At 49.7% G+C, this 25,130-nt stretch overlaps 1 protein-coding gene across 8 annotated transcripts in view; it reads left to right on the top strand.

Annotated features, from left to right (window-relative positions):
• Positions 1–25,130, top strand: part of CDH23 (cadherin related 23) — a 433,102-nt gene that overhangs the window by 188,534 nt on the left and 219,438 nt on the right. For all 8 annotated transcript variants that reach the window (XR_006345354.1, XM_043925746.1, XM_043925738.1 and 5 more), the window contains exon 9: positions 1,408–1,486. Coding sequence is in view for 7 of the 8 variants with exons in the window: in XM_043925746.1 (XP_043781681.1) it covers positions 1,408–1,486 (79 nt within the window). In the remaining variant the exon portion in view is untranslated. The remainder of the gene's footprint in view (positions 1–1,407; positions 1,487–25,130) is intronic.

Consider the following 25,130-nt stretch of genomic DNA (forward strand, 5'->3'; position numbering starts at 1 on the left):
ACCCGCGTCTCTTATGTCTCCTGCATTGGCAGGTGGTTTCTATACCACTAAGCACCACGTGGGAAGCCCATTGGTATTTGAATGTGTTCATTATATGCTAGCATCTCTTCCTAGAGAGTCTTATACCTCCACAGCCCTGCCAGGGCTGTGTCTTTTGCCTGAAGCACGTTCCTTTTTGTTTTCTCTCTCTGGCAAGCTATTCACTCCTCATTCTTGCATGTGTGCTTAGTCGCTCAGTCGTGTCCAACTCTTTGCGACCCCATGGACTACAGCCCACCAGGCTCCTCTGTCCTTGGGGCTTCTCCAGGCAAGAATACTGGAGTGGGTTGCCATTCCCTCCTTCAGGGGATTTTTCCCAACCCAGGGATCGAACCCAGGTCTCCTGCACTGCAGGCAGATACTTTACTGTCTAAGCCATCAGGGAAGCCCAAGAATCCTGGAGTGGGTAGCCCAGCCCTTCTCCAGGGGTTCCTCCTGACCCAGGAATTGAGCTGGGGTCTCCTGCATTACAGGCAGATTCTTTACCAGCTGAGCTACCAGGGAAACTCCACTCCTCATGACCCATCCTAAATGTCGCCGTTTGTGCAGCTCTTTCCTCCTGGTGGGCTTCTATACTTTGGGGTACATTTATGCCTCCAAGAAACCCTGTATCTGTATAGCAGTGTCTGTCCATATGTCCTTGATCCCTTACCACAGATTGTGTGCTCCCCCGAATCCCATCGTGGGTATTCCAATCCTGGGCCCTTCTCCCCAGGTGCTGTAGAGAGAATGAATGGGGTGGGAGACGGAGCGGTGGGAGGTAGGAGCTGCCGGTTGCAGTGCTGGATGGGGTATGGTTCAGAGGACCGTGGTGGCCACCACAGTTGTCTTGGTCATCCCTAAAGATACCCACTTTCAGGATTTATGATGCTTTCATTCACAGAATAATTCATCCTTGATGCTCTTCTTTACTCAGGTCCTAGTGAAAACAACATCCCAGGATTTTGTGTTATTCATTTTAAGATGGGGCAAACTGAGACCAGAGGAGTGCAGGAAACTTCTGAGGTCACACAGCAACTTGATGTGTTCAAGATAGAGACCAGATCTCTTGTCCTCCTGCTGATTGCCCCTCTATCAGTTCTTCCCTGGGTGGTTCATCTGAATGAAGGGAGATGGGGAGCAGAAGAGGGGGTGAGAGCATTAGCAAGGTTGGGCCTCTCCAGCGGACACTGAGGTGTTTGCCTGGGGCCTCAGTGTATATCCCAGGAATGATAGAGGCAGCTAAGGTCTCTGTACTCAGCCCCTACTTCCTAGACTGACCTGAGGTCCCCAGGGGGAGGGAAGCTGTGGGTGTCAGGACAGCTACAAGAAGAACAGCACCTTGGGGCCTGGCCTACCAAACTCAAGTCCTTTCTCTCTCCCACCCAGGGCACAACAGTGCGAATTATCACTGCCATTGACCAGGATAAAGGACGTCCCCGGGGAATTGGCTACACTATCGTCTCAGGTAAGGCCTGGGGTGCCCTAGTGCCCCACCCCTACTCAAGAAGAGCCACTCTAGGAGAGTCAGACTCTGTGGGTGTGTGGGACAGTAGCATGAGGGGACCTGTCCCCAGGGACAACCCAGGCCAAAGGACTCAGGAAGGAACTGCCTAGATGAAGGAGGGGGGAGCAGGGGAGAAGAGGAGTTCGAGACGGGGGCGGGGGTGGGGGGGTGGCACTTGGGTGATGGTGGGGACAGGAGTGTGCATTGCTCTCCGAGGTCTCAGGCGTCTGCACACTTTGGGGCTCTGAGCCCAGGTTATTGGTGACTCTTGTCTAACTTGTTTCAGTACGCTGGGTTTTTGTTTGTCGTTACTTGGTGAAAAGATGGCAGTTTTTACATCATTTTAGAACTAAATCCGCTGCAACTTTGGCTGATTTCATGCTCTCTTCACATTTCTGACCATTAGACAGTCACGTTTACCTGGAATGTTGCAGGGAGGCACGTAAGCCCTCCTTTCCCACCTAGGCTCTTGGTTGAGCAGAACAGTGACTGAGTGCAGAGAAAGTTCTGGTTGGTAGGACCCCTGACTCCACATCCCTGCCTAGAGACTAACAAAGTAGCAGCTCCTTGGCCGTCGTGGGTCTGGGTGGCTTTGGAGCAAGGGGGCTGGTGAGAGGTGCAGGAAAAACTGCTCACTCATACACAGACTCTGGATCAATCTGTCCCTGTTCTCCCACCCCACCCTGGCCTCCCTGCCCAGCCTGCTGGGTGAGTGAAAGGTGAGCCTGGTGCATCTGCGGGGAGGTGAGGGGCTGTTTGAAGGCCAAAAGGATCTCAGGCCACTAGGCCAGTGTCCACCCCATTGCCCCTCCCTAGCACACTGCCAAGAGAGTAGACTTGGCACTTAGGGGCATTTTCTCCCTAAAGCTCAGGACACCAATGTGTAGTGATCAAGAACATGGATGGAGTCTCTTGAGCATACTATCTAGGGGTGGATCTCCATACCTCAGTTTCTCATCCATAATATGGGAGCAGTAAGAATGCCTACCTCAGGTGGCTCAAAAATCAGAAGGCTTATTGTATGTAAACTCTTTAATAAATGTATGTGGGGTATTGATACTTTGTAAGTGTTAACTGCTATTAATGTGCATGCGTGCATGCTTATTGGTTGCTCAGCCGTGTCTGACTCATGGTGATCCCATGGACTCCCACCCTCCAGGCTCCGCTGTCCATGGGATTCTCCAGGCAAGAATGCTGGAGTGGGTAGCCATTCCCTTCTCCACGGGATCTTCCTGACCCAGGGATCAAACCCAAGTCTCCTGCCTTGCAGGCAGATTCTTTACCATCTGAGCCACCAGGGTCATCTAATAACACCTTCAGGGTGCTGAGGGTTAGGTGGTGGGAGGGAGACCAGTCACATCCTTGGGAATGCAGGAAATCAGGGGTATTGTGGGCTTTCTGTGACCTGCAGCTTCTAGCACAACTGTTAACTGTGCATCTAAGCCCACGGGACCCTAAGACCCAGGGTGAATGTCAGAGCAGCTCACGTGGTGAGCGGCAGCAACAGCAGTGTGGGTTTGCGCCTGTGCTTCCCCCACCCCTCTTCCTCCCCATTCTCATGCCCAGCACAGGGCTCCACAAGAGTGAAGTCCAATTTGTACTTGTGGAGAGGATGAATGGATGGATGGATAAATGAATTAATGTATGTTACTCTATGGTAATGGGTTTTCAAATTCCATTTTGCCCAAGTATCACCTGGGAGCTCCTATCAAAAAAGCAGAGTCCTTGGCATCCATGAAGGTTCTCATTCTATAGGACTAGGGTGCAGCTCAGGAAAGGTCCTTTCTCCTCGAGCCCCAGAAGCAGCTGGTCCTCAGGCCAGGATATGGGAAAGGAGGTCCTAGGAAGGGCCATGCTGGTGCTGGTCTCCTTCATGAGTTTCTCAAATTGGGAAGCAAAACAAGTGCCTTGCGGTAACAAGGGGCTTGTGCTGGAGATCTGAGTGAACACCAGTGAGCCCCAAGGCTGATGGAGTTGGGAACCTAGTAGAAGCTGGCAGCAAGAAGGGGGCACCTGGCTGGGTAGGGGATTGTCTCCTCGTCTCATTTTCTCTGGGCTGGTTCTAGACATGCTCTCAGACAGGGGTGGGGAGCAGAGAGTCATGGACAGCGAGAAATTCCTCTCTGATACCAGATGGCCATCTTCCAAGGCATTAGTCTATTTCCAGTCTGCACTGGGTGCCAAGCCACCAGCCCCAGAACCTCAGGCCCTCTATAATAGAAATGGCCCCAGCCACCCCTTTCCCCTGGAGCAGGAGGCTGGAAGGCAGAGCTGCTGAGGCTTTGGTATCTGAATGGTGCTCTGGAGCTTACAGTCTGGGGACAATTGCCTGCAGCAGCATCGCATGAAATGGCAACATCCTGTGAAATTTCTAGGGACACACTTTCTTGGGCCAGGTGCAAAAAACAGGATAGGAAGGGAAACCCAGGATATGAAAGTAGAGGTGGGGATGCATGCGAAGGTGGGTGCGGGAGGCAGAAATTTCTGGAAAACCTCGAGCACTTAGCATAGCTTTATAGGATTCCCAGAACACATGTGCCTTGAGGGCTTTTAGAAAGGATGACAAACGGGTTTTCTCTTACCTGCCAGCTTTGATTGATTGGTAGTGGCTGCCTGAAGGGGACCAGGAAGCCAAACAGGTTCAGTGTGGTCTTCAATTGGTAGAGTCTGCTGTGGGTGTGGAAATGGAGGGGCTGTCTGCTGTCCTTGGTGGGGTAGCACTTGGAACACGTTCGCAGGGTGGCCATGACAGTCCTCACTGTAATGGGTATTTGTCACCAGCAACCCCACCCAGATCCTTTTCAGACAGTTTGAGGAAAGGGCAGTCCTCTTTCTTCTCTTCCTATCCTGAGCACCTGGTTTCCCTCCCTGCCCTTCTCCCCAGGCGTGGGCTGGCATGGACCCCTGCGAGCCAACCTCAGCCCAAGTCTAGGCAGGCAGACAGGCAACAGGGCACACTGCCCAGGGGAGTGTGATTTGACCTCTTCCTACTTCCCTCAGCTGGTCAGTGTAGACACTACTGCAAAGAACATTGTCTGCTGAGGGTCTGGCCTCTCATGCCTTCCTCTCCAGTGGTGTTAAGGCCTGGGTGGCTTGCCCAGTGCCTGTTTGGCTCAAAACGCGAGAAGGGATGCCCTGGCAGTGCCCCTTCACGCGGACTGCCCCACACTGACCCCGAGTGCCTGGTGGAGCCTGCCCCAGCTCAGGTGCTCTGGGATCATTTTCATTTGAAAGAAAGGACTGAGGGCCTCAGGGGCTCCCAGAGCCAGGTGCGAGTCCTGCGGGCACTGTGGGCTAGCCCGTCTCTGGGCACCTTAGGAGCCTGGGCAGGTGGTCTGTCTCAGACACAGGCCTGAGCCCACAGTGACGCACGGCACACGGTTAACCCACCCAGCTCCCTGAGGCCCCGTCCCCTCCAGGCTGTTTATCAGCCCTGCAGCTGGGGGGATTTATGTCCACACACCAGTGCTTTCCCCATTCCTAATGACCCCTCTGTTTTGCCAAGAACAAAGAGGCCTTCAGAGGTAAGTTATGGCTCCTTTGCCATCAATTTGTTCTCAGCCTCTTGTGGCCAAACTACGACCGAAGAATGACAAGGCTGTTTCCGATAGAGGACCTGGCATGGGCTCCATGCTCCCTCAGCCTGTGCCTGCCCTGCCACTCACCAAGGGCATCACTTCCTCCAGGGTCTGACCTCCAGAGCTCTGCGGGCTCCTGTCCCCAGTGGTCAGCCTCACCTATGGTCTGAGCAGACACCCTCCCCCGCCAGATGGACATAGTCCTGCACCCCTGCCCAGCAGAGCACTGGACTAGGAGTCCAGAATTGTCAGTTTGAGGCCCAGCAGTGCCACCTACAGCAAGGCATTTGGCGCTCTTAGCCCCATATCCCCATCTGTGGAACAGAGATGATAAGTCCCATGGCAGATAAGACAATGCCAGAGAGACCCCAAAGGACCATAAAATATTAAACATTATTAGTTGTTGAAGAAAGTTCAGGACCAGGGGTTCTTGGGACCCTTACTCATTTCCTCCTTCATTCATTTAAGTATAGAGAAGTAAGTGGTTGAGCATGCAGGCTTTACGGCCATATTCAGGGTGGTGACCACTAGCTGAGCTGCTCAGTATGGTTGCCTTGAAATGTACAGAGCTTTTGAAATGCAGCTGGTCTGATTTGAGATGTGCTATAAACACACAAGGTTTTGAAGACATAGTATGAAAAATAGATTGTAGAATATCTCAGTAATGCCTTACATAGATGACATGTTAAAATGGTATATTCAATATACTGGGTTAAAGATAGCATATTATTAAAAGTAATTTTACCTATTTTTTCTTTTAATGTGGCTACTAGAGAATTTCAAATAGCAGGTGTGGCTTGCATTCTGTTTCTGTGAGCAGCTCTATTCCAGAGGTAGACCGCCTTAACTTGCCTTCCACTACCTGTGTAACCTTCTGGGCGTCAGTTCTCCACTCTGTGAAGTGGAGGTAGTATAGCCCAGGTCTCACAGGGATGCTATGGCGTGTACACACTTAGTGGAGTGCCTAAATGTGTAATCAGTGCTCAACACACAGGGACTTGAATATCCACCTCCAGTGGACTGAGGGTCTTCTCTGTCCTAAAGTCCTGAGAGCTGGTAAGGCCCGAGTCACCATCTCAGCCACAGGAACCTGCAGGCAATCTGGGGGAGAGGCTGAACTGAAGCGCCCTGGTGAAATGCTGTGAAGACAGGCATGGGCTGTGCTGATCATTGTTGATGTAGAGCAGTGGCAACTCCCAGGGGGGTTGGCTAGACTGTTCTTTCTACTCTTGCATATATTCAAAAATGTCCATCATAAGAAGTGAGCAAGAATCCGTGGGAGTGGGTACCTCCCAGCCATCACCAGGAGGGGAAGCTTACCAAGAAGAGATCTTCTAAGGCAGCCCTGACAGATGAGCAGCTGGGAAAAGTGGAGCGAGGGTCTGTTGCAGGCAGAGGAGCAGGACGTACCAAGATCCCAGAGCAGAGAGAGTGTACCCAATCGCGGAGCTGCAGTCATGAGCATGGCTGAGCACAGCGCGTGAGGGAGGCCACAGAGGGGAGACGAGGCCAGTGTGCAGGGTGTGGAATGCCCTGCCCAGGAGAACACCAGGCCCTGGTCCTCAGGGCAGGGGGGTATCAGTTCAGCAGCGGGGAGACGTGGTCAGGGGTGTGTTGTGCAAAGCTCACAGTGGGTTGGGGGAGGGCAGGTGGGAGCAAGCAGGTTAGCAGGGAGGATGCCCGAGCGTCCCCAAGTGGCAGACATCACAGAGGCGGCACAGAGACAGAGCCAAGGACGGTGAGAAGGCCACGCTGACGGAAGGTGATTGGTGGGGCAGTTGTTTTAGGCATCAGGAGGAGCCCAGGACTGGACCATGGCCTGAGATGCCTTTAGAGTCTCCTCAGGCAGAGAAATTATTTAATTTCCAACTACTATTTGTTCCAGAGAGGCATCCTCTCTTCCCAGTTAAGTGACCTGGAAGGAGTCACTAAAACTCTTGAAGCATCAGTTCCCCCATCTTTAATCTGAAGCTGATGGTGTCTTTCTCATGGAGTTGTAACAAGTAAATGAGACCATTATATAAAGCAAGTGGCATTTGGCGCCTGTCCACCATAGGTCAGCACCCAGCAGGCCTCACATGTCCCTCCTGCCCACCACTGGTCAGGATGCAGTGGGGACAAGCACATACCATGCTGGCAGGAGCCCACCTTACTAGCTGTGACCACTCATATGTGTCAACAAGCAGGCCACCCGGGTGGTCAGGGGACCAGATTGGAGGCTCCTCTCAGTCAGTCCCAAGGGCTCTAAGGCCTGGCATTCTGTCCTGCTATCATCTTCCCACAAGTTCCCAGACTCTTCATCTCTCCTTAAGCACTCGTCACAGGAAGCCCATCCAGGAGAGGCTGTGAAGCAGTGGTCCTCAGGGCGGGGCCTCGGACCAGCAGCAGCAGCATCGCCTGTTAGCCATGTGAATTCTCAGGCCACCCCGGAGCTACAGAGTCAGACTTGGGGATGGGGCCTAGGAGACTATTTAAGAGGTCTTCCAGGTGATTCCAACACTGTCTGAATGCTTTCCTCCACTTTAGAAGCATTTTGATTTTCCAGAAGTATTGTTTTGAGTTCTGTCATTTGACTCTCTCCTTCCCATAACTGCCGCTAAACAGCCCTTCTCCAGCAGCCAAAGGGCCCCCCTCCCCACCCTGGGATATGAGGATTTGGTGAAGGAGCCCAAGCTAGCACTTCCCACTCCAACCTGCATTACAGCCCCCGTCTCAGCCCAGACTCCACTTTCAGGCTGAAGAAGCCTAACCTCTCCCATCATCTGGATGCTTTCTTGTCTGAGCCCTGCTTCTCTGGGTCTCCTGCAGTCCTGCCATATACCCGATTTGTTAGGTGTGTGTGTTATTTGTGTGTGAGCCACTGGCCATTTAATCCCTCACAATAGTGTATGAAGGAGACAGTATTACTGCACTTTGTTGGCATGTACGGCAAGGCTTGGGGACTTTTATCCATTGACCAAGGGTCACAGCCACAAAGCGGAAGAATAGGGATTTGAACCCAGGTCTCTTGGGCTCCAGAATATAGCCAGAATTTGCATGACAGCAGCTGTTATCAAAGTGATGTCTCCAGATGTCTCCACCTGGGTATTATTAGAAATGAAAAGCTTTGTACCCTACCCTAAATCTGAATCAGAAACTCTAGAGGGTGGGGCCTGCATGATACTGTTCTGATGGCCTGGGGACCACCCTTTGAGAAGCTCTGGTCTTGAACAGCACGTGTCATCCATCAACAGGTCAGTATCGCCCCCAAGGGGGCAACAATTTGTTCTGAGAGGTAAAAAAAAAATACCTTACTCCTTATATGTATAAAGCACAGATATATATATATATATATATATATGCTATATTTGTGATATTAAAATTTCATGCAGGTTAGGGGAGCAGTTAGAAAAAAATGTCTTAAATGGCTAGGGAGGTTGGAGGGGCATGTGATAATGAAAATAAAGGGTTGAGAAACAATGGCCTCAAATGAAGAATAGGTGTGCAGTATCAAGGTTGAAACCCCTCCGTCCCAGCTAAGAAGGCAGTGGCCTTACCACTGGGTCATGCTGGGGGACCTGCCCAGGTATGTTAGTGAAAGACCAAGTCTTCACTCACCACTTGCTGAATTTTACTTTTAATGTTACCAAGTGAGGCAGTTCCTTGAAAACACATTGAACACTGAAATGAAAGCTGTGTGTATGTGTGTGTGTGTAAAGAGAGAGAATAAGCAGTCAAATTTGCACAAACCCACATATGCCAGTACATACCCCTCCACATATGCCAATAACTAAATGGAGCCCCCGGCCATGGCCTGGTAGGGGACAGCTATCACAGAAGACCATCATTTGAATCACTTCAAAGCCCTTGTGATTAAGCTGCTTGGCAATTTTCTCCCCCCAAGAAGTAAAAACTTAGGAAAAGCAGATCTGCTTTGGAAATCAGAATTGCACAGCAAACCCCCTGGCTTGGAGTACATATTGGGTGCTGAAAGCCCCAGGAACCTCAGGGCATCTGGCCAGGCACAGTGGGGAATGGCTGGAGCCAAGAGGAAGTCAGGGAGGAGTCAGGGCTGATGAGAGACAAGAGGTGGGGCCAGTTGGAGGAGGGCATGTAAGGCAAAAGATGTGGATTCTTGAGCATGTCTGGGGGTGAGAGGGTCATCAGAGGATTTATCTCATGGATGTTCTGGACAGTCAGAACGGGAAGCACTGGAATGAGGATGGTCTCCTAACAGACTGCTGCACCAAACTAGGGCAGGACTAGGGTTTGCTGTGGAGATGTAAAGGAGGAGATTCATTAAGGTGATATAGTGAAAATGGATGGTGCAGGGAAAGAGGGAGACAAAAAAGCATCTAAGCTCTTAAGTCTCGGTATCTAGGGTCCCTGTAGTGGCCTAGGCAAAAGGGGGCATATTCATAAGGAGAGCTGATCTGCTTACACCTGTGACTGCCATGCTAGACCCATGTCAGCACATATACCAGAGCACCTGTATCCCATGTCAAGGCAGAAATCACTAATTGATCTCAGCACACTTTCCCACTGAGCCTGAGTGGGCCTCCGAGCCTCCATCAGCCACTGGTAGTTGATAGGCCTTCTCTAGAGAGCTGGAATGAATATGCCATCCAAGGTTTCTCCAGTTTGCATCCTGTGGCTCTCTTCTTTCAACAATATTTAAGGGGCAGTTCCTCTGACTTTTAAAAAATTTAATTAAAAAATATTATTCACAGTGCTCTCCCACCGGCGTACCAAACCAACAACAAGAGGTCACACTAACACTGAATTCCTCCTGGTAAACCACGGGAGAGCCCTCACTTCATTCTCCCTGTTCGTTCTGCCTCCTCTCTTCCGGGTTACACTTCTTCACGTCCACTCCCCACACTCTTCTGTGCTCTGTCTTTGTGCCTTTCCTGAGGCCCTGCACGCTCTTTGTCAGCAGCTGTATCTTGCCTCTGGCATCCTTCCCATGAATTGAATTGGCCAGTGGGCTTTGAAGAGGTTTCACCACCATGGTCTGAGACTCTCCCTTTCTGCCTCTCCTCTTTCCCATACCATCCTCATGGGCAGAAGTCTCTGACCCTTGCTCAAGACACTATAGAGCCTCCTATGGGACCCATGTACTGTGGGAGCCTACCCAGGACCTCCCTCTCGGGTCCAAGCAGCACCTGGGTTCCACCTCACAGCTGGGCAGGGGTGGCCCTTGCTCAGCTCAAGAAGCAGCTCTCTCCAGGCCTGGGATCTGGCAGACCAGTCATGGCTGAAGGCTACTTTCAAGGGCTCTGGCTCATTCTAGTTCATGCCTAGAGATTGCTTCGGAGAGAAGTTCTAGTCTGTTTTCCCTATGTCAACAGACATTTGTCTTATTAAAAAAATTGACTTCTTTCTAGTTTTTCCTCATCTCTAAGTAACTGCTTTTTATTGCAGAGATCCTTGGAGGATTGTGAAATTAGCCAGCATTTATTTTGCATTCTCTTTCTTTCTTATCTTGGCACACTTCAAGCGCACAGAACTGATTCAGACATCATCTTTGGCTCCAAGTCAGCACTGGTCCTTATATGGCCCTCTTCAGTTTCATTATTAGTTTTTAAAAATTTTGTGGACACCTGTGAACCCACCAACCAACACAAGAGCCAGACCGTCACTCATCCCGTACATCTCCCTGTGTTCCCCATCCAGTCCATCCCGACTCCCCATCCCACAGCCATCTCTTTGCACCTTGCGTTGTTTTTTTTTTCTTTTTTATTTCTTTGGTTTCAAAGAATGTTTTGTCACATGTGCATATTGCAGTTGTCTTTGAACTTTATTTTAAAAGTATGTTACACATAGTCTCCTGGGACTTGTGTTTTCTCTTCAATGTTACATACAAGATCCATCTGTATTTTTTTTTTTGGTGTCATTATTTGTTCATTTTTATTACTCCGTATTACTTTGTCATGTGAAAATATCACAGGTAATCCATTTTCTTGTTGAATGGTGTATGCACTGCTTTTTGCTATTGCAAACCATGCTGCTCTAACATCTTGTGTATCTCTCTCTCTAAACATGTGAGAGGGTTTGCTCTGGGCTCGATACACTCTCTGTCACCCTCACCCTCACCCCAGAACGCGGCCGGCCAGCCATTTTATAGATAAGGAAACCCACAGAACTCATGAAACACTTAGGGTCACACAGCACATAAGTTGGGGGCACAGGTTTCAAACCCAGCTTTTCTTGCTTCCAAAACCCACATCCTTTTTACCATCTTTTACTATTCTGCATGGGAAGCCAAATGATTCATGTCAACCCCCTGGTCTATGTACCAAACTAGAACCCCAGGATTCATTCATTCAGTTAACCAGCCAATATTAATTGAGTTCCTACTGTGTGCCAGCCTCCATGCCAGACCCCGGGGACCAATTGTGAAGGGAAAGTTGCTGTCACTGAGCCCACAGAGCTCACATTCTAGTGGGGAGGACATAACTAAATATCAGCAAAGGCAGTGTCTCCTGGCCATATTAAGCACTGAGCAGGAAATACTAGTGTGAGAAGGTAGCTGGGCTGGAGGGCCACTCAGGAAGAGGGGGTCAGGAAGGCTGGACTAGGGGGATCTCAGCCTCCCTAGGCTGTGGGCTTGGCAGGAGATCTCATCCCTCCCTCCTCAAAAAAGGTCTCAGATATCTTTTGGGAGATACAGTGAGCCCCTCTCAGCGGCTCACATTCCCCGCTCCCTTTTTCATCTCACTCCCTGGATGACTGCTCAGCTTTCAAGGCAGCCCCCAGCCGGGGCTAATCTGAAATAAAAGTTTTTATTTATCTAGCTTGATACCTGGTGCAAGGTTAAATCATACAAGAGAAAAAGCAATAAGAGAAAGATTAAGTGTAAGGCGCCGTCTTAGGCATGCCCCTTTGCAATATGGTTACAAAGATATTAAGCCCGAAGTCACCCACAGCCTCACACGGCTGTACCCTCCCCTTTCTAGGCTCAGTGATGGGGTGGGTTCCAAAAGAGGAGACACCCTGGGGTGCCCTGCAGAGAGGGTGAGCAAAGCAGATGGAGTTCTACTGGCTCAGCCCATCAGCCACCTCCTGCCCCTGTACGGCTCTGATTCATGATTTCCTGGGGGAACAAAAATGTTGACATCTGCACCTACGTTCCTGTCAGCATCTCCATGTCATCAGTATTTATTGTGTGCCTGCTATGGGCCAGGCGCTCTGGAGAGAGAGAGGGAGAAATCGTAGTCACATTCCCTTCTCATGGCCAGCCTGGCTCAGGTCTCAGCTGACCTTGAGCAGGTTACTTCTGTCTGTGCCTCAGTCTCCTCATCTGTACAATGGGAATATTAATAGAGTTTATCAAAACATTATCTTCTGGTTGATGACAAATGCATACACGAAAAGATACCAGGATTCCTCAGCACATAGATGGTAATGGAGACTCTAGAAAAGTAAATGTCACTGGCTCTTGCTCCTCCTCTCTGCCTACAAAAATCAAAGACTATAGCTCTTAGTAAATCCCCAAGCATTGCAGGGCCCCTTGGGCAGGGAGGAAGGCACGTGCTATCCAACTGACCTGTTTTTTTGCCCCTGATCCCTTGTGGGTGTCCCTTGCACAAAGTCAAGTCAGTAAGTCACCCAGGCCGCTGTGTCAGCACCCTCCCTAGCCACTGAAAAAGCCCAGCATCCCCTGGACACCCCATGATCCTGGAGCCAAAATGGGTCGTGGGTGGACAGGGGCTGCTCATCATCCCCGTGCAGCTATACCTGGGCTTGGGCCCCTCAGCATCCCTGCTGGGCCCCTTTATGCTCCATCTCCTCCCCCACCATTTAAACAGCTTCTCCCACTCCAGCCTTCAGCTTTTCTCTGGATGGGGCCCAGACAGGACCACAAGGACACCATGCCACCCTCCCCACCCCTATCTCTCCTACAGAACCCATGTTTTAAAGCAAATTTAAAATATGGAAGGAAAGGAAGGGATCTCTCTTTTAGCCCACATGTCAGCAGGCCCACCCACAGATTCACCATACAGGTCCAGTATCAGCCTCAGGGAGAACCTGACCGCACAGGTAATCCGTCACAGAAGCGGAAGCACGGCATGTATGACGGATGCTCCAGGAGGTCAGGAAAGTGCTGGTTCTTGAGAAGGGCAGTCCTGGAGGGATGCTTTGGAGAGACCACGAGGAAGGGGATGTCACCAGTCACAAGGCAGGGTGTGGGCACACATTCAGGGGACCTCCCCATCAGCCCTAACACCCTCTTACAGCATGGGCTTCACACTGGGAGAGCTTTCAATGCCAGAGTAAGGGGTCACAGTAACATAGGAATAGTAACGAACACTTTTGTGGATGCTTAGAACTAGATCTAAATGCTTCTCCTGCATCAACTCTTTCAATTCTCCTACTAACCCCATGAGGTAGGTACTGTTATTGTCTGCCCATTTTGCAGATAAAGAAACTGAGGCCCAGCTGCCCCGAGTCACATGGCTGGTAGGAGGGAAGAGCATGTTAGCTCCAGAACCCACACTTGCGCAGTGCCTCTGGCCTCCCCTCCCCGTGCCCTGGACACCTGACGGTGCTGCCGGAGGCTGGGAGTCACTGGGTCTACCTGTGGGCTCGGCTGTCTTCCTGTCGCCCTGCAGCCCTCCCTCTGCCTCTCTGTCAAGTGCTCCTCCTGAGTCAATTAACTGGCTGCCCCATTCAAATATTTGACCAATATCCTGGAAACAGAGATTTCAGGGCAGATATTTTCAGACATTGATTGAAGTGAACAAACATTCTGACCCAGAAGGGATTTATTGCTCACATTTTCCTTCTGCTGGGCCGGGCTCCATTCCAGCACCTTCAGAAGGCCTTTCTTTTGTGGGGGCCAGTGGGGTGGAATCGAGGCAGCCTCTGTTTTGCAGCTCACTGCCCCTCCCACACCCTCCTGCTGCCAGCGCAGGTAGAAACACCTGTTCTGAAGAACTGTATCAGTGAAACACTTTGGAATCAGTGAAAGCAGAGGCTAAAGGGCACTTCACCACAATGTCCAGCATAGCAAGGTTTATTTTAAAGGAGCCAGTGACCGATTTTTCTTCTTAATGACAGTGTGTGTGGGGGGGCGGCTGTCGTGTCCAACTCTTTGTGACCCCATGGACTACAGCCCACCAGGCTTCTCTGTCCATGGGCTTCTCCAGGCAAGAATACTGGAGTGCATTGCCATTTCCTCCTCCAGTGATCGAACTTGTGTCTCTTATGTCTTCTGCATTAGCAGGTGGGTTCTTTACCACGGGTGCCACCTGGGAAGCCCCTTAATGACAGCGGGAGTCTTAAATGTCTGAGAGAGGTTTAGTTGGGACTTAAGGAACACTTTGGAAAGAAGGAGTTGAGGTTCTGGGATGCTGTGGGTCTTTTAAAAGTTTGTGGGGACAGGAGAGTCAGCTCTTCACAACTCAGCAAATGCTTAGTGAGGAGGTCCTGGTGAGCCAGCCTCCCTTCTTGGTGGTCTTGGGGAGACAGGGTCTAGAATGGAAATTGGAAATGGAAAACCATCCTGTGAGAAGCTTAAGGAGTTGCTGGGGAGTAAACATATGAAAAGTTGCTTGTCCATCCATACAGCATTTGCTGAGGGACTCAGGCTGCCCGTAAGTCCTCCGGGAGATCAGAGGAAGCTGAGTGTGTCGGGGGTTGGGGGATGGGGTGAGGGCAGCAGCTTCACCCCAGCTGATTCCCCAGAGAGATGATTTTAAGTGCCGCATGGGTGGGGCGTGAAATAACACCGAATCACACAGTGAGACGGCTATTCCCTTCTCAATTCTCTTTTAGATTTTCTGTCAGCCCTGTCCAGGAGAAAGTCCAGTTGGGTACTCACATCTTGAACACCTCTTCACCATTTGGCTCATCTCTCAATTTAACAAACAGAAAGCAGGCTAGAGCCTTCAGATGCCAAGCTGATGTAACTAAAATCTCACCACATAGGTTCATTTTATCTATTTTATAATCACTATTTATGGCTAGTGAACTGGTTCTCCATTGATGATATTCTTAAACAGACTCTATTAGAATGATTTTTTAAAGGAGAAACTGAATCAAATGAAAGAAAAGTGGCAAATAATAATAATTGGAGTGACATGCAGATATGGAAAAAGCTGGACATCCAGATGACTGAGTGTTAGGACTGGGCAGTCCTAACACTGGAGTAACTTGTCCTGAGCCTTTCCTTATCTGTACTATGGGAGGGATGATGGAGCTGTTGCAGGTTCTGACAGTTGTATCCATGCATGTAAAGTGTTCCAAACAGTGTCCAACACCGGGCAAGAACTTCGGAAATACCAGCCCTCTATTGGATAGGGTCCTGTAAATGATATCACCTTAGAGATGAGGGAGAAGGTATTACTGGGACTAAAGGATGGGTGAGTTAGGTAGGGAGGAGGGCATCCCAAGCAGGAGGGACCAACTGGAGCAAAATCTTTGAGAAAGGACTCTTCATGAGATGTCTGAGGGGCAACAGACAAGGCCACTAGGCTGCAGAAGAGGAAGGTGATTTGAAGGGTCAAACTAAGGAGTGTTTGGTTGTTCCTTTCAGGGCACAAGGCCACAAATTCTGTGGCCCCAAGAATTTGAGAACACTCAGGGAAAGGGGCCTTGGTGAGGCTGTGGGGTTCCTACAGGAATCCAGGGCAGACCTTCCTCAGAGTTGGACCTCCCAGGATGAGGAATTGGGACAGAGCTTGCTCCCTCTCTCTCTATTACAGCATCTGAGCTTGCCTCCTATGGCTTCAACAACAAATTACCAGAAACTCAGGGGCTTAAAACAACCGAAATGTTCTCTCTTATGATTCTGGCAGGGCAAAGTCCACTGTGATTTAGCTCCATGGGGCTAAAGTCACGGTGTCAGCCAGGCTGGTTCCATCTGGAGGTTCTGGGGGGAATCCATCCCTTGCCTCCCCCAGGGGCTGGTGGCTGCCAGCATTCACTGGATTGTGCCCAGATCGCTCATCTTTTTCCCGTGGTCACATTGCCTTCTCTTCTACAGTCAGATCTCCTGTGCTTCAGTCTTTCAGGACTCTTGTGATTATTTGTAGGGTCCAGTTAATAATCTCCCCATATCAGGATGCTCAACTGAGTGACATTTGTAACTTCCCGTTTGCTATACAAGGTAACATTCAGAGGTTCCGGGAGTTAGGACCTGGATATGTGATGGCCTTATTTAGCCTACCGCAGCATCTTTGCCCCTGTCGATAATTTACCCCACTTATACCTCTCTTCTACACTGGATCCCTCATGGTCTCCCAGGATGGATCCGTGCATCCACCTAGTCCATGATGGCCATATTGGCCTCTCATCATGGCTGCCCTTGAAATGTCCTTTTGGCTTCTGTCTCAGCTGTCAGTCATCTAGTCATCTCCATATTCTAGTTTTCCAGTTCCAGATTCCCTAGAAGGGGTCAGATTGGCCGGCGCATCATCACAAGCAGTGTCCAAAGCCATAGGGAGCTGGCAGCCCAAGATGGTGTCACCCCAAGCAGCTGGTACGGAAGAGGGCAGCAGGGCCATGAGGGGGACCAGCCCCAAATTTATCTAGTACATTTAAAAAGATAGGCAGGTAGCCCAATGGGACAGAATAGAACCAGACCCACGTATAAATATGGGAACTTGATATATGATAAAGGTGGCACCACAAATCAATGGGGGAAAGGATGACTTGTATAGTAGCTGGTGTTGGGAAAACTAGCTCGCTCTATGGAGAAAAATAAAACAAGATCCCTACCACACACCAAGGTAGACTCCAGATGGATTAAAGACTTCGAGGTGAAAAGTGAAATATAAAGCTCATAAAAGGAAATGTGAGGGTATATCTTTGTGACCTTGTAGTTGTAAAGGACTTCTTACTACCCAAAGAGCATATGCCATAAGTGAAAAATTGATCATCAAATGATTTCCAATTCCATTGAAATATATAGACAAAGTTAACAATAGATGACATGTGTGGAGAAGATTTTTGCAACAATTAAAAAAGCAGCACAGGAATAACATTTAGAATATATAAGAAATTCCTACAAATCAATAGGAAAAGTTGGGAAATTCAATAGAAAAAAGACAAAATATATTCACAGAATGTGATGCCCCAGAGATTACTGAAGGTATGTAGAGGTACCAACACTGACTGGAAATCAGAAAAATGTAAATGGCAATTACAATGACCAACTTCTTCATACCCCCTGCCTGTTTTGTAATATCTACAAGTTATGGATGGATTTTAAAGATGAGTATCTTTGCAGTTGATTTGATGATAGTAAGCACTGTCTTTGAATTCCACTTAAGTGAAATATTTTGCCCCCCAAATTTCATTCTTCTTATTAGTAGACCAGTATTATAAAAATGTGCTCAATTATTGTTATATATTAAATTTCATCAAAAATTTTTTGGAGATTTCTTTTCTCTACTGTTCAGTAAGTGCTAACATCATGTCCTCAGTTTTCCCTCTTGACCTGCAAAGTCTAAAATACTTACTATGGCCTTTTACAACCCCTACACTAAAACTCTGTATCAGTTAGAAGCCAGACACCATTAGGTTAAATCACATGGAATCACCATTTTTGTAGGTCAAAAATGGTCGAATGTGAGCAGTTTCATAGGATTCAACTTAATAGATGTACAGGCAGTGAAATAGATAAATCTTTGAAACCTAGTGTTGAGTGATAAAAGAAACAGAATGGAATAGCATAATACCATGTCTGTAGTTGAAAAACACATTAGCAACTGTAGATATTTAGCAATAATACATACATGTACAGAGACATTTAGCAGAGTGCAGGACTGGTACTTCTTTGGGAAAAGAGGAGTAGAATGGAAGGTAAAAGGGGAAACCCCACCTAACTAATAATAACATTGACCAACATTTATTTGGTAATCTCCATGTGCCTAGCAGTATTAACTCATTTACTCCTCACAGCACCCTGATGAGGAAGGTACTATCATTGTCACTTTGCTAATGAGGAAACGAAGCTCAGAGAGGTTAAGTAACTTGCCCAAGGCCACTCAGCTTGTAAACATCAGAGCCAGGATTTTGACCCAAGCAGTTTGGACTGCAGTTTTGGAGATCAAATCTGGAGTCCAGTAAGATGGGTATTGTTCGAAGGGATGTAGATAGACCCCACAGATCTGAAGAGGCAAACACCCCCATTTACCTAAGCCCAACACCCATTCCTTGTCCAGGATGACACCCATCTTCCTCATCTTGCTTCTCTGGAACTCAAAGCACCTGCCTCAGCTACTGGTCATCCAACATGCACAGAGTTAGGAGGTATGGACCATGCCCCTAACTTGACTCAACCTGGAATGCTGGGTTGTGCCACCCACAGGACAAAATTACCAACTGGCTGCCCCCTGAGAAGTGCTTTGTATGCTGAGGTAGCAACTTAGGGCTTTGGGTCTGTTAGATCTGAGTTCAGATCCTGACTCCAAGTTCATCTTGCTGTGGGACCTCAACAACCACTTTTGTAAATTGACATTCAAACCCCTACCTCAAAGAGAAGGCAGGGCCTATTTAGCACAGTGACTGATATACATAGTTGCTGCTGCTGCTGCTAAGTCGTTTCAGTCATGTCTGACTCTGTGCGACCCCATAGACTGCAGCCCACCAGGCTCCTCTGTCCCTGGGATTCTCCAGGCAAGAATATTGGAGTGGGCTGCCATTTCCTTCTCCAATCCATGAAAGTGAAAAGTGAAAGTGAAGTCGCTCAGTCGTGTCTGATTCTTCGCGACCCCATGGACTGCACCCCACGAGGCTCCTCTACCCATGGGATTTTCCAGGCAAGAGTACTGGAGTGGGTTGCCATTGCCTTCTCCGAAGTGTTCAGTAAATTGCTATCATTCCTCAGTTGATTGACATCACCTAGGGGAAGTGACTGCTTTTCACTGCACCTTCTTGAAAGAAGGGAACTTGGGAAGAGCAGAGAGGAGCCTGCTGCCATTATTTATCCATCTTTCTATACGCCCCCCCCCCCTCCTTTAAGCCTTATTTTCCCACTCACCACCTCCGGAAGCCTTCCCTGACCACCCACAGGGGAAGGTTGGTTATTCCCTTTCCTTTGATGGGAGGTCATGCTCACCAGCCAGCTCCGCTTCCCTGTTCTCTCTCACCTGCTGTTCCCTACCCGATGCCAGAACCATGTCCCCTCTGGCCTATGGCTGCCTTGTTGGCTCAGGGTCCGCAAGCATCTGCCTTCTTATCCTCATTCTCTTCCTCCCCATCACGGTGACTGTGGGATCCTCTGGAATCCACATGTCCATCAGGCCCCTGAGACTTGAGCCTCTGAACCCTGGAGGCCTGCTTGGGCCCCATCCACACTTCCCTGGGAACCCATAAAGCAGCCGTTCTTTCCTAAGGGGCTCATGTGTGCCTGAGCAGCTGCCAGGGACCTTCACCTAAGTTATCCATCCTCTGTGTGACACTGCAAGGGAGGGCTGGCCTTCCTATTTCACCCCATGAGAACCTGGAAGTCAACTGGGTGCGGTCTGCCTGGGATTGCCCAGGTCCTGTGTGGCCTGGCCAGCAGTTGCCACCGAGCCACCCTCATCTCACATCCAGGACCTTTTTGTCACACCCCAGCCACCTCCACCCAGAGGTGACCCTCTAATGTCTACGTTTCTACCATGAAATCCATCCACCTCCTCATTTTTTCATGGAACTGAAGGCTATACCAACTGCCTTTCCTCTGTGGCCCTTGTGACTCAAAACAGTTAACTGGGGCTTGGCTGGCATGCAGGCTGGCCCTGGGAAGCCTCTCTGTGATTAGCACTGATGTTCCTTGGCTCCAAGAGTGGTCTCTTCTGCTTTGCTCCACTTGGGAGTCTAGAGAGTTCACACGCAGTGTGGGCTCAGCAGGGAGAAGGGACTGGCCTGAGGGGAGAGCAGAAGACAGAAAGCCACTGTGACCGCACTCCTCTTGCAGTGTAATTAGGATGTCAGTAGACTCCCTCCCAAGAATGTCATGCCAGGTCGTCTATAGATGTTGCATGTTATGCTGACAACAAACTCTGTCAGTGTCCCCATTTTACAGGGAAGGAAACAAACCCCAAAAGGTTATGTAACAGATAGGGTCATTCTAGGCCAAGAAATGGCCTGTCTACATGAGTCTGAAGTCCATGTGCTTTTCACAGGCCACTCTGTCCCATTGGATCTTCCTGACAACCTCTTCATGTAAAGACTTTGTCTATGCTGTTCCCATTTTATGGATGGGTAAACTGAGGCTGAGAGCTCAAGAAACCCAAGGTAGACACTGAGCTGGCTCCTGGTCCAGTCCTTATTCTACTGTATATAGAAGTTTCTTATCCATATCAAGAAACCTCCAATCCTGGGAAGTAGGAGTATAACTAGGAGAGGACAGGAGACAGTACTGCCCTGAACTGGCATGAGAAACAGCTGGGAGGGATGGCTGGGTTGTTGGAAACTAAGCAGAGTCAAGCTGCAGAAAGTGTTAGAAGCAGGTGAACGTGGTGTGTTGGGCAGGAGGGAGCTGTGTAGGGTCTTCTAGGAGAAATGAAATGCCAACTTGGTATCTTAGAGTGCTTGTTCAGCCCAGGCCACCCCCTCGCACCCCCGCCCCTGCCACTGCCCAAGGCTCCCTCCCTCACAGGTTGGGGACATTCGGCTGCTGAGGTCAGGTCTTTGTTTGAAGGACGGATAATTAATCCCACAAAGTAATCCCAGCACACTCTGGCAGATTTATGGAGATCGCCTCTGTCCCAGGAACTCTGCCTTATCATCTTTCATTTCCCAGGCAAAGCGAGTGACTTGTTATATCACAGGCCTCACGCCAACAGGAATTTCATTTAGGGGTGTTCTCCAGGTGGAGGGAGATTGATAACGCAGGCCCAGGCAAGAGCCTGTGGCGGGGCTGGGGTCAGGGGGGGAGAGCGCAGGATAGGCACCCTCGTGCCTTCACCTGTCCCCTCGCCAGTCTCCAACTTTCTCCCAACGCCAGGGGCCTGGCTTCGGGGGCTCACGCCACACACCCCAGGGACCCACATGTCACCCAGTCCAACCCTCCCAAGTCACAGATGAGAAAACCAAGGCCACAGCAGTGAGGGAGGGACCTGATTCCCAGGCTCACTCTTTCAGCTGCTCTGACCTAGGTTCTTCCTCCTCGTTAGGTCTGCCCCCTCCCAAGTCCCCTGCTGCTCTCCCTCAGGAACAGGAAGCTGTCAAGGTCCATCACTGGGAGGACTCCTCAAAACCCCACCACAGTCCTGAGAGCCTGCCTCCCTAGGAGGCTCTTATGGCAAGGGAGGGAGCAGAGCTTGGCAGCCCTGGCAGCTCATGCCCTCACAGCTGGGTCAGCCGAGCAGGGAAGCGGGCCTGGTCTTGGGGGCAGGGGCCACCTCTGGTCTGTTGGCTCTGCCTCTAGGTGCTGGGCAGTGCGGAGGTCCTTGGCCCTTTTTGTAACACAAGGAATAGTTTGATGATTATTCATTAATGTTTATTATTATGTGAATATCTAATACCTCTCTTATATCAGCTCTGGTGACACAGCCATGAACAAGAGAGAAAATGCTGTTGGTCCTCATGGATCTTATGGTCTGGTGAGAAATTCAGAATATAAACTATTGAACAGATGAATGAATAAGATAATTTTAGAGAGTGACAGGGACTTATAAGAACATAAAACAGGGGGTGAGGTATGATGGAGAATGAGCTTCAGCCACGTAGCTGGGGTGGTGACCTCTTTGGTATGGTGACATTTGAGAGGAGACTGAACAACGGTAGAGGAGATAGCCCTGTGGAGGTTTGGGGAAAAAAGAGTTCTAGGTGGAGGAAACAGTGTGTGTAAAGGCCCTGAGACAGCAAATAGCTGGGTATATTTAAGAAAGAGAAAATTGGAAAAAGAGGTTTGATGAGGCTCAGGTGTGGTGGGGAGTAGAGAATTGGGAGTAGGAAGTGAGGTAAGAGAGCTGAACAGACTGATCACTTAGGGGCTTTCACACCAGGGTGAGGATTCGGGGTTATTCCATTTGCACTGGGAAGACATTGCAGTGGAGTAACTTGATCTGCATCAGGCTTCTGAAAGATCTTCTGGGTGGAGAGTGAGCTGGCGAGAGGGCTAGAGGAGAAGCAGGGCAACCAGCTGGAGGGCCTCTGGGGTATCCAGGTGAAAGATAACCTGGAAGGTTCATCATGTGAACCATCTCAGTTGTACCCATCTGTCTGTCCAGCTGCTCACAGCTTTCCCCATACTACCCCAGCTTCTTTGGCAGCCTTTCTCTTTCAGGAGAGCCTGGTCATTGTCCTGAGCACCCCTGAGCCTCGCCTGCTGTTTCCTGCCCCAGCTCCTCCTTCCTGCATCTCCCCACGCCTCTCAAGACAAAGCTGTCTCTTGGGCCAGGCTCAGAGCCACTCTGCGCACATTCCCCACTGCATCCACATTCCTTCACCCCACTCTCAGAGCACATAGGCAGGCTGCAGGCACCCTGGAAGGGAAGCAAGAGTCTGGCCACCACCCAGACGACGGGGGACAGTGTGGCAAGCGTGCAGGACCGCCCTCGCCAACGTGGCAGTCCCTTGTCAACAGGAACCGAGCCTGGTGGGGCTGGCTCCTACCCGAGTCTCACACCCGGCTCTCGGTAATTAAAGCCATAAGTCATCTTCGGACAGGGGAGCTGCAGGCTGGGGCTGCCGCAGCTGGCAACGCTTGGGGCTCAGTGCTGGGAGGGAGAGTGGGTACATCTGGGCAGAAGTTGGAGGGGGTGGAAGATCAAAGACTGCCCTCAGTCTGGCCTGGGCGAAAGGGTGTTTGGGGTCTGAGGAATCGCTCAGTGCCATTGGCGGTGCCAGGAACTTCTTCCACAAACAGTGTTTCCTTCCTCTTTTCCACGGGCACTGAGAGTCTTGGGCTTGTGAAACATCCCCAGAGATGACATCTGTCTCCAGCTGGATCCTTTGCTTCCCTTCCCCTACAGAGGCATACATTCACGGAGCTTGGAGTGGGGGCACCATAGGATGCCTGTCCCTTCAGCTGTGCTGGGAGCATCCCAGAGAAACAGCCCTCCTGCCTAGGGAGTAGGGGTCTGTAGCCCAGGCCAGCTCCTGTAATTGAGAAGGATTCCAGTCCAGTGTCCTGAGGGTGGTCCAGTGGGAAGTACCCTGAACTCTGACCTTTCTCTTTCAAAAAAGTAGTCAGAGGTCTTGCAGAGATTTTGGTGACTGACTATCCTCCCTGAACAAAAAGGCAAGGACATCTCTCTTTTTCCTGTTTCTTGCTTGCTCAGCAGAAGTTCCTGCCTGTCTGAGCCAAGGGACGGAAATGTCTCGGGACACCCCTCCCTGTCTGGCTGGGCTCACTCAGCAAGCATTCTGAACGCCCACTTGGTGTGGGGCACCAGGCCAGGGCCCAGGGACATGATGAGACATCTGGGGCTGATGCTTGAGCTGGAAAGATGAGGGCATTCTGGAAGCCAGGCTGCCAGGATGAAATGGTTACCCACCGCCACCCACCACATGTGTGCACACGCGTGCATGCACACACACACACATACACACACACACTAGGCCAGGACCCCTGGGGAGAGGAGCAGGGCCAGGATCACTGGCAAATGTGAAATATTAAATATTTAGGCAAGTACAGAAACTGACATAAAATACCCCCAGTGTATCAACCACCTAGATAACATTTGTTGACATTTCACCATATTTACTCCTGATCATTTTGCTCTTGTTTCAGAAGTGGACCTTGACAGATATTGTTATAAGAACCCTTTCTTTCATTTTTGGTGATCCCAGAAGCTTGATCTCTGAGGATAGAGTAGGAAAGGTTAAGGTGTCTAACCCTAATGTCAGCCTCAAAAACGAACCCCAGCTTGCCTGTGGTCTGTCTTAGGTGATATTAAGGACTCATCAGCTTTGTTTTGTGTGATAATGTGTGTCTGGCCACATTTATGAAATCCATATCAGTGATGTGTACAGTATTTAAGGATGAACTGGACTTTGCTCTGATAACTCCAGTGGTGTCAGGGGTGAGGGAGTGAGTTCAAAAGAAGGAAGATTGGCAAAATGCTGATGATTATCGAGTCTCAGTGATGGGCACACAGGGCTTCATTGTGTTCTTCTCCCTGCATTGTTTATGTTTGAAATTTTCCATAGTAGAAAGTTTCTTTTTTTCCCAATATGATCCCAAAGTTGGCCAGGCACCCACCCCTGGTCTGGAATCCATGTCCAAATGTGTCCTGGACATGCGCCCAGACTTGAGCCAGGCTTGAGGTTGACCTATCTGGTGCCAGCTCTAACTCTTAACTTGCTATGTGATGTTGGCCAAGTTACTCGCCATCTCTGGCTCTCAGTTCCCCAGGAGAGAAGGAGAAGTTTGAACGTGATGGGCTCTAACCATCTTCCATTTTCCGTCTCTGACACTGGGCACATCTACCTTGCATGCTCAGGGTCCCCACTGGAGGGCAGTGAATTTCCACACCATTCCTCAAAACAGCCTTTGCAGAAAAGGTTCTGTGGCCAAATAACTTGGAAAGAGATCTCATCACAACCTCATCCTTGTCCTGGCAAGTCACAAGCCACATTAGCACATTAAAGGCTCTGACAAGTCCTGTAGCAGAGATGCCTGTTCAGCATTTCCCAAATTTATTTGACTGTGGAACTTTAAAAAGTTGGCCTTTCCGGTACCCCAGGCATCAGAGTGACTGGGGACAACCTCTGGGAAACCCCAGCCTTTCAGTTTTCTCGGGGGCTCCTTCTGTGAAGGATGAATTTGCCATTTTTTTTTATGAGGATTCTGACTTATTTTCCGTAGAACACAAGATTTGTTTTTCACATTGTCAAGTGGATTTTGTCCTTAACTAAATCTTTAGTTTTTTCCCCCAGCCATTCCCTGATCAGAAACATCTGCTTTGATGTCACACACTGAGTCACTGACCAGATGCTGGAAAACCCTCTGACATCAGGAAACTGGGCCTGGCACTGTCTAGAGCTTTCTTGATAGGGCTTTCTAGAAGCAATGTTTCTAGGGAGGTGTAGGACAGAGAACTCAGGCTTTACTATCAAATACTGTAGGTGCAAATTTTAGCTCAACCACTTACCAGCCATGT

The sequence above is a fragment of the Cervus elaphus genome, chromosome 15 (genome assembly GCF_910594005.1).
Source record: "Cervus elaphus chromosome 15, mCerEla1.1, whole genome shotgun sequence".
Lineage (NCBI taxonomy): Eukaryota > Metazoa > Chordata > Mammalia > Artiodactyla > Cervidae > Cervus > Cervus elaphus.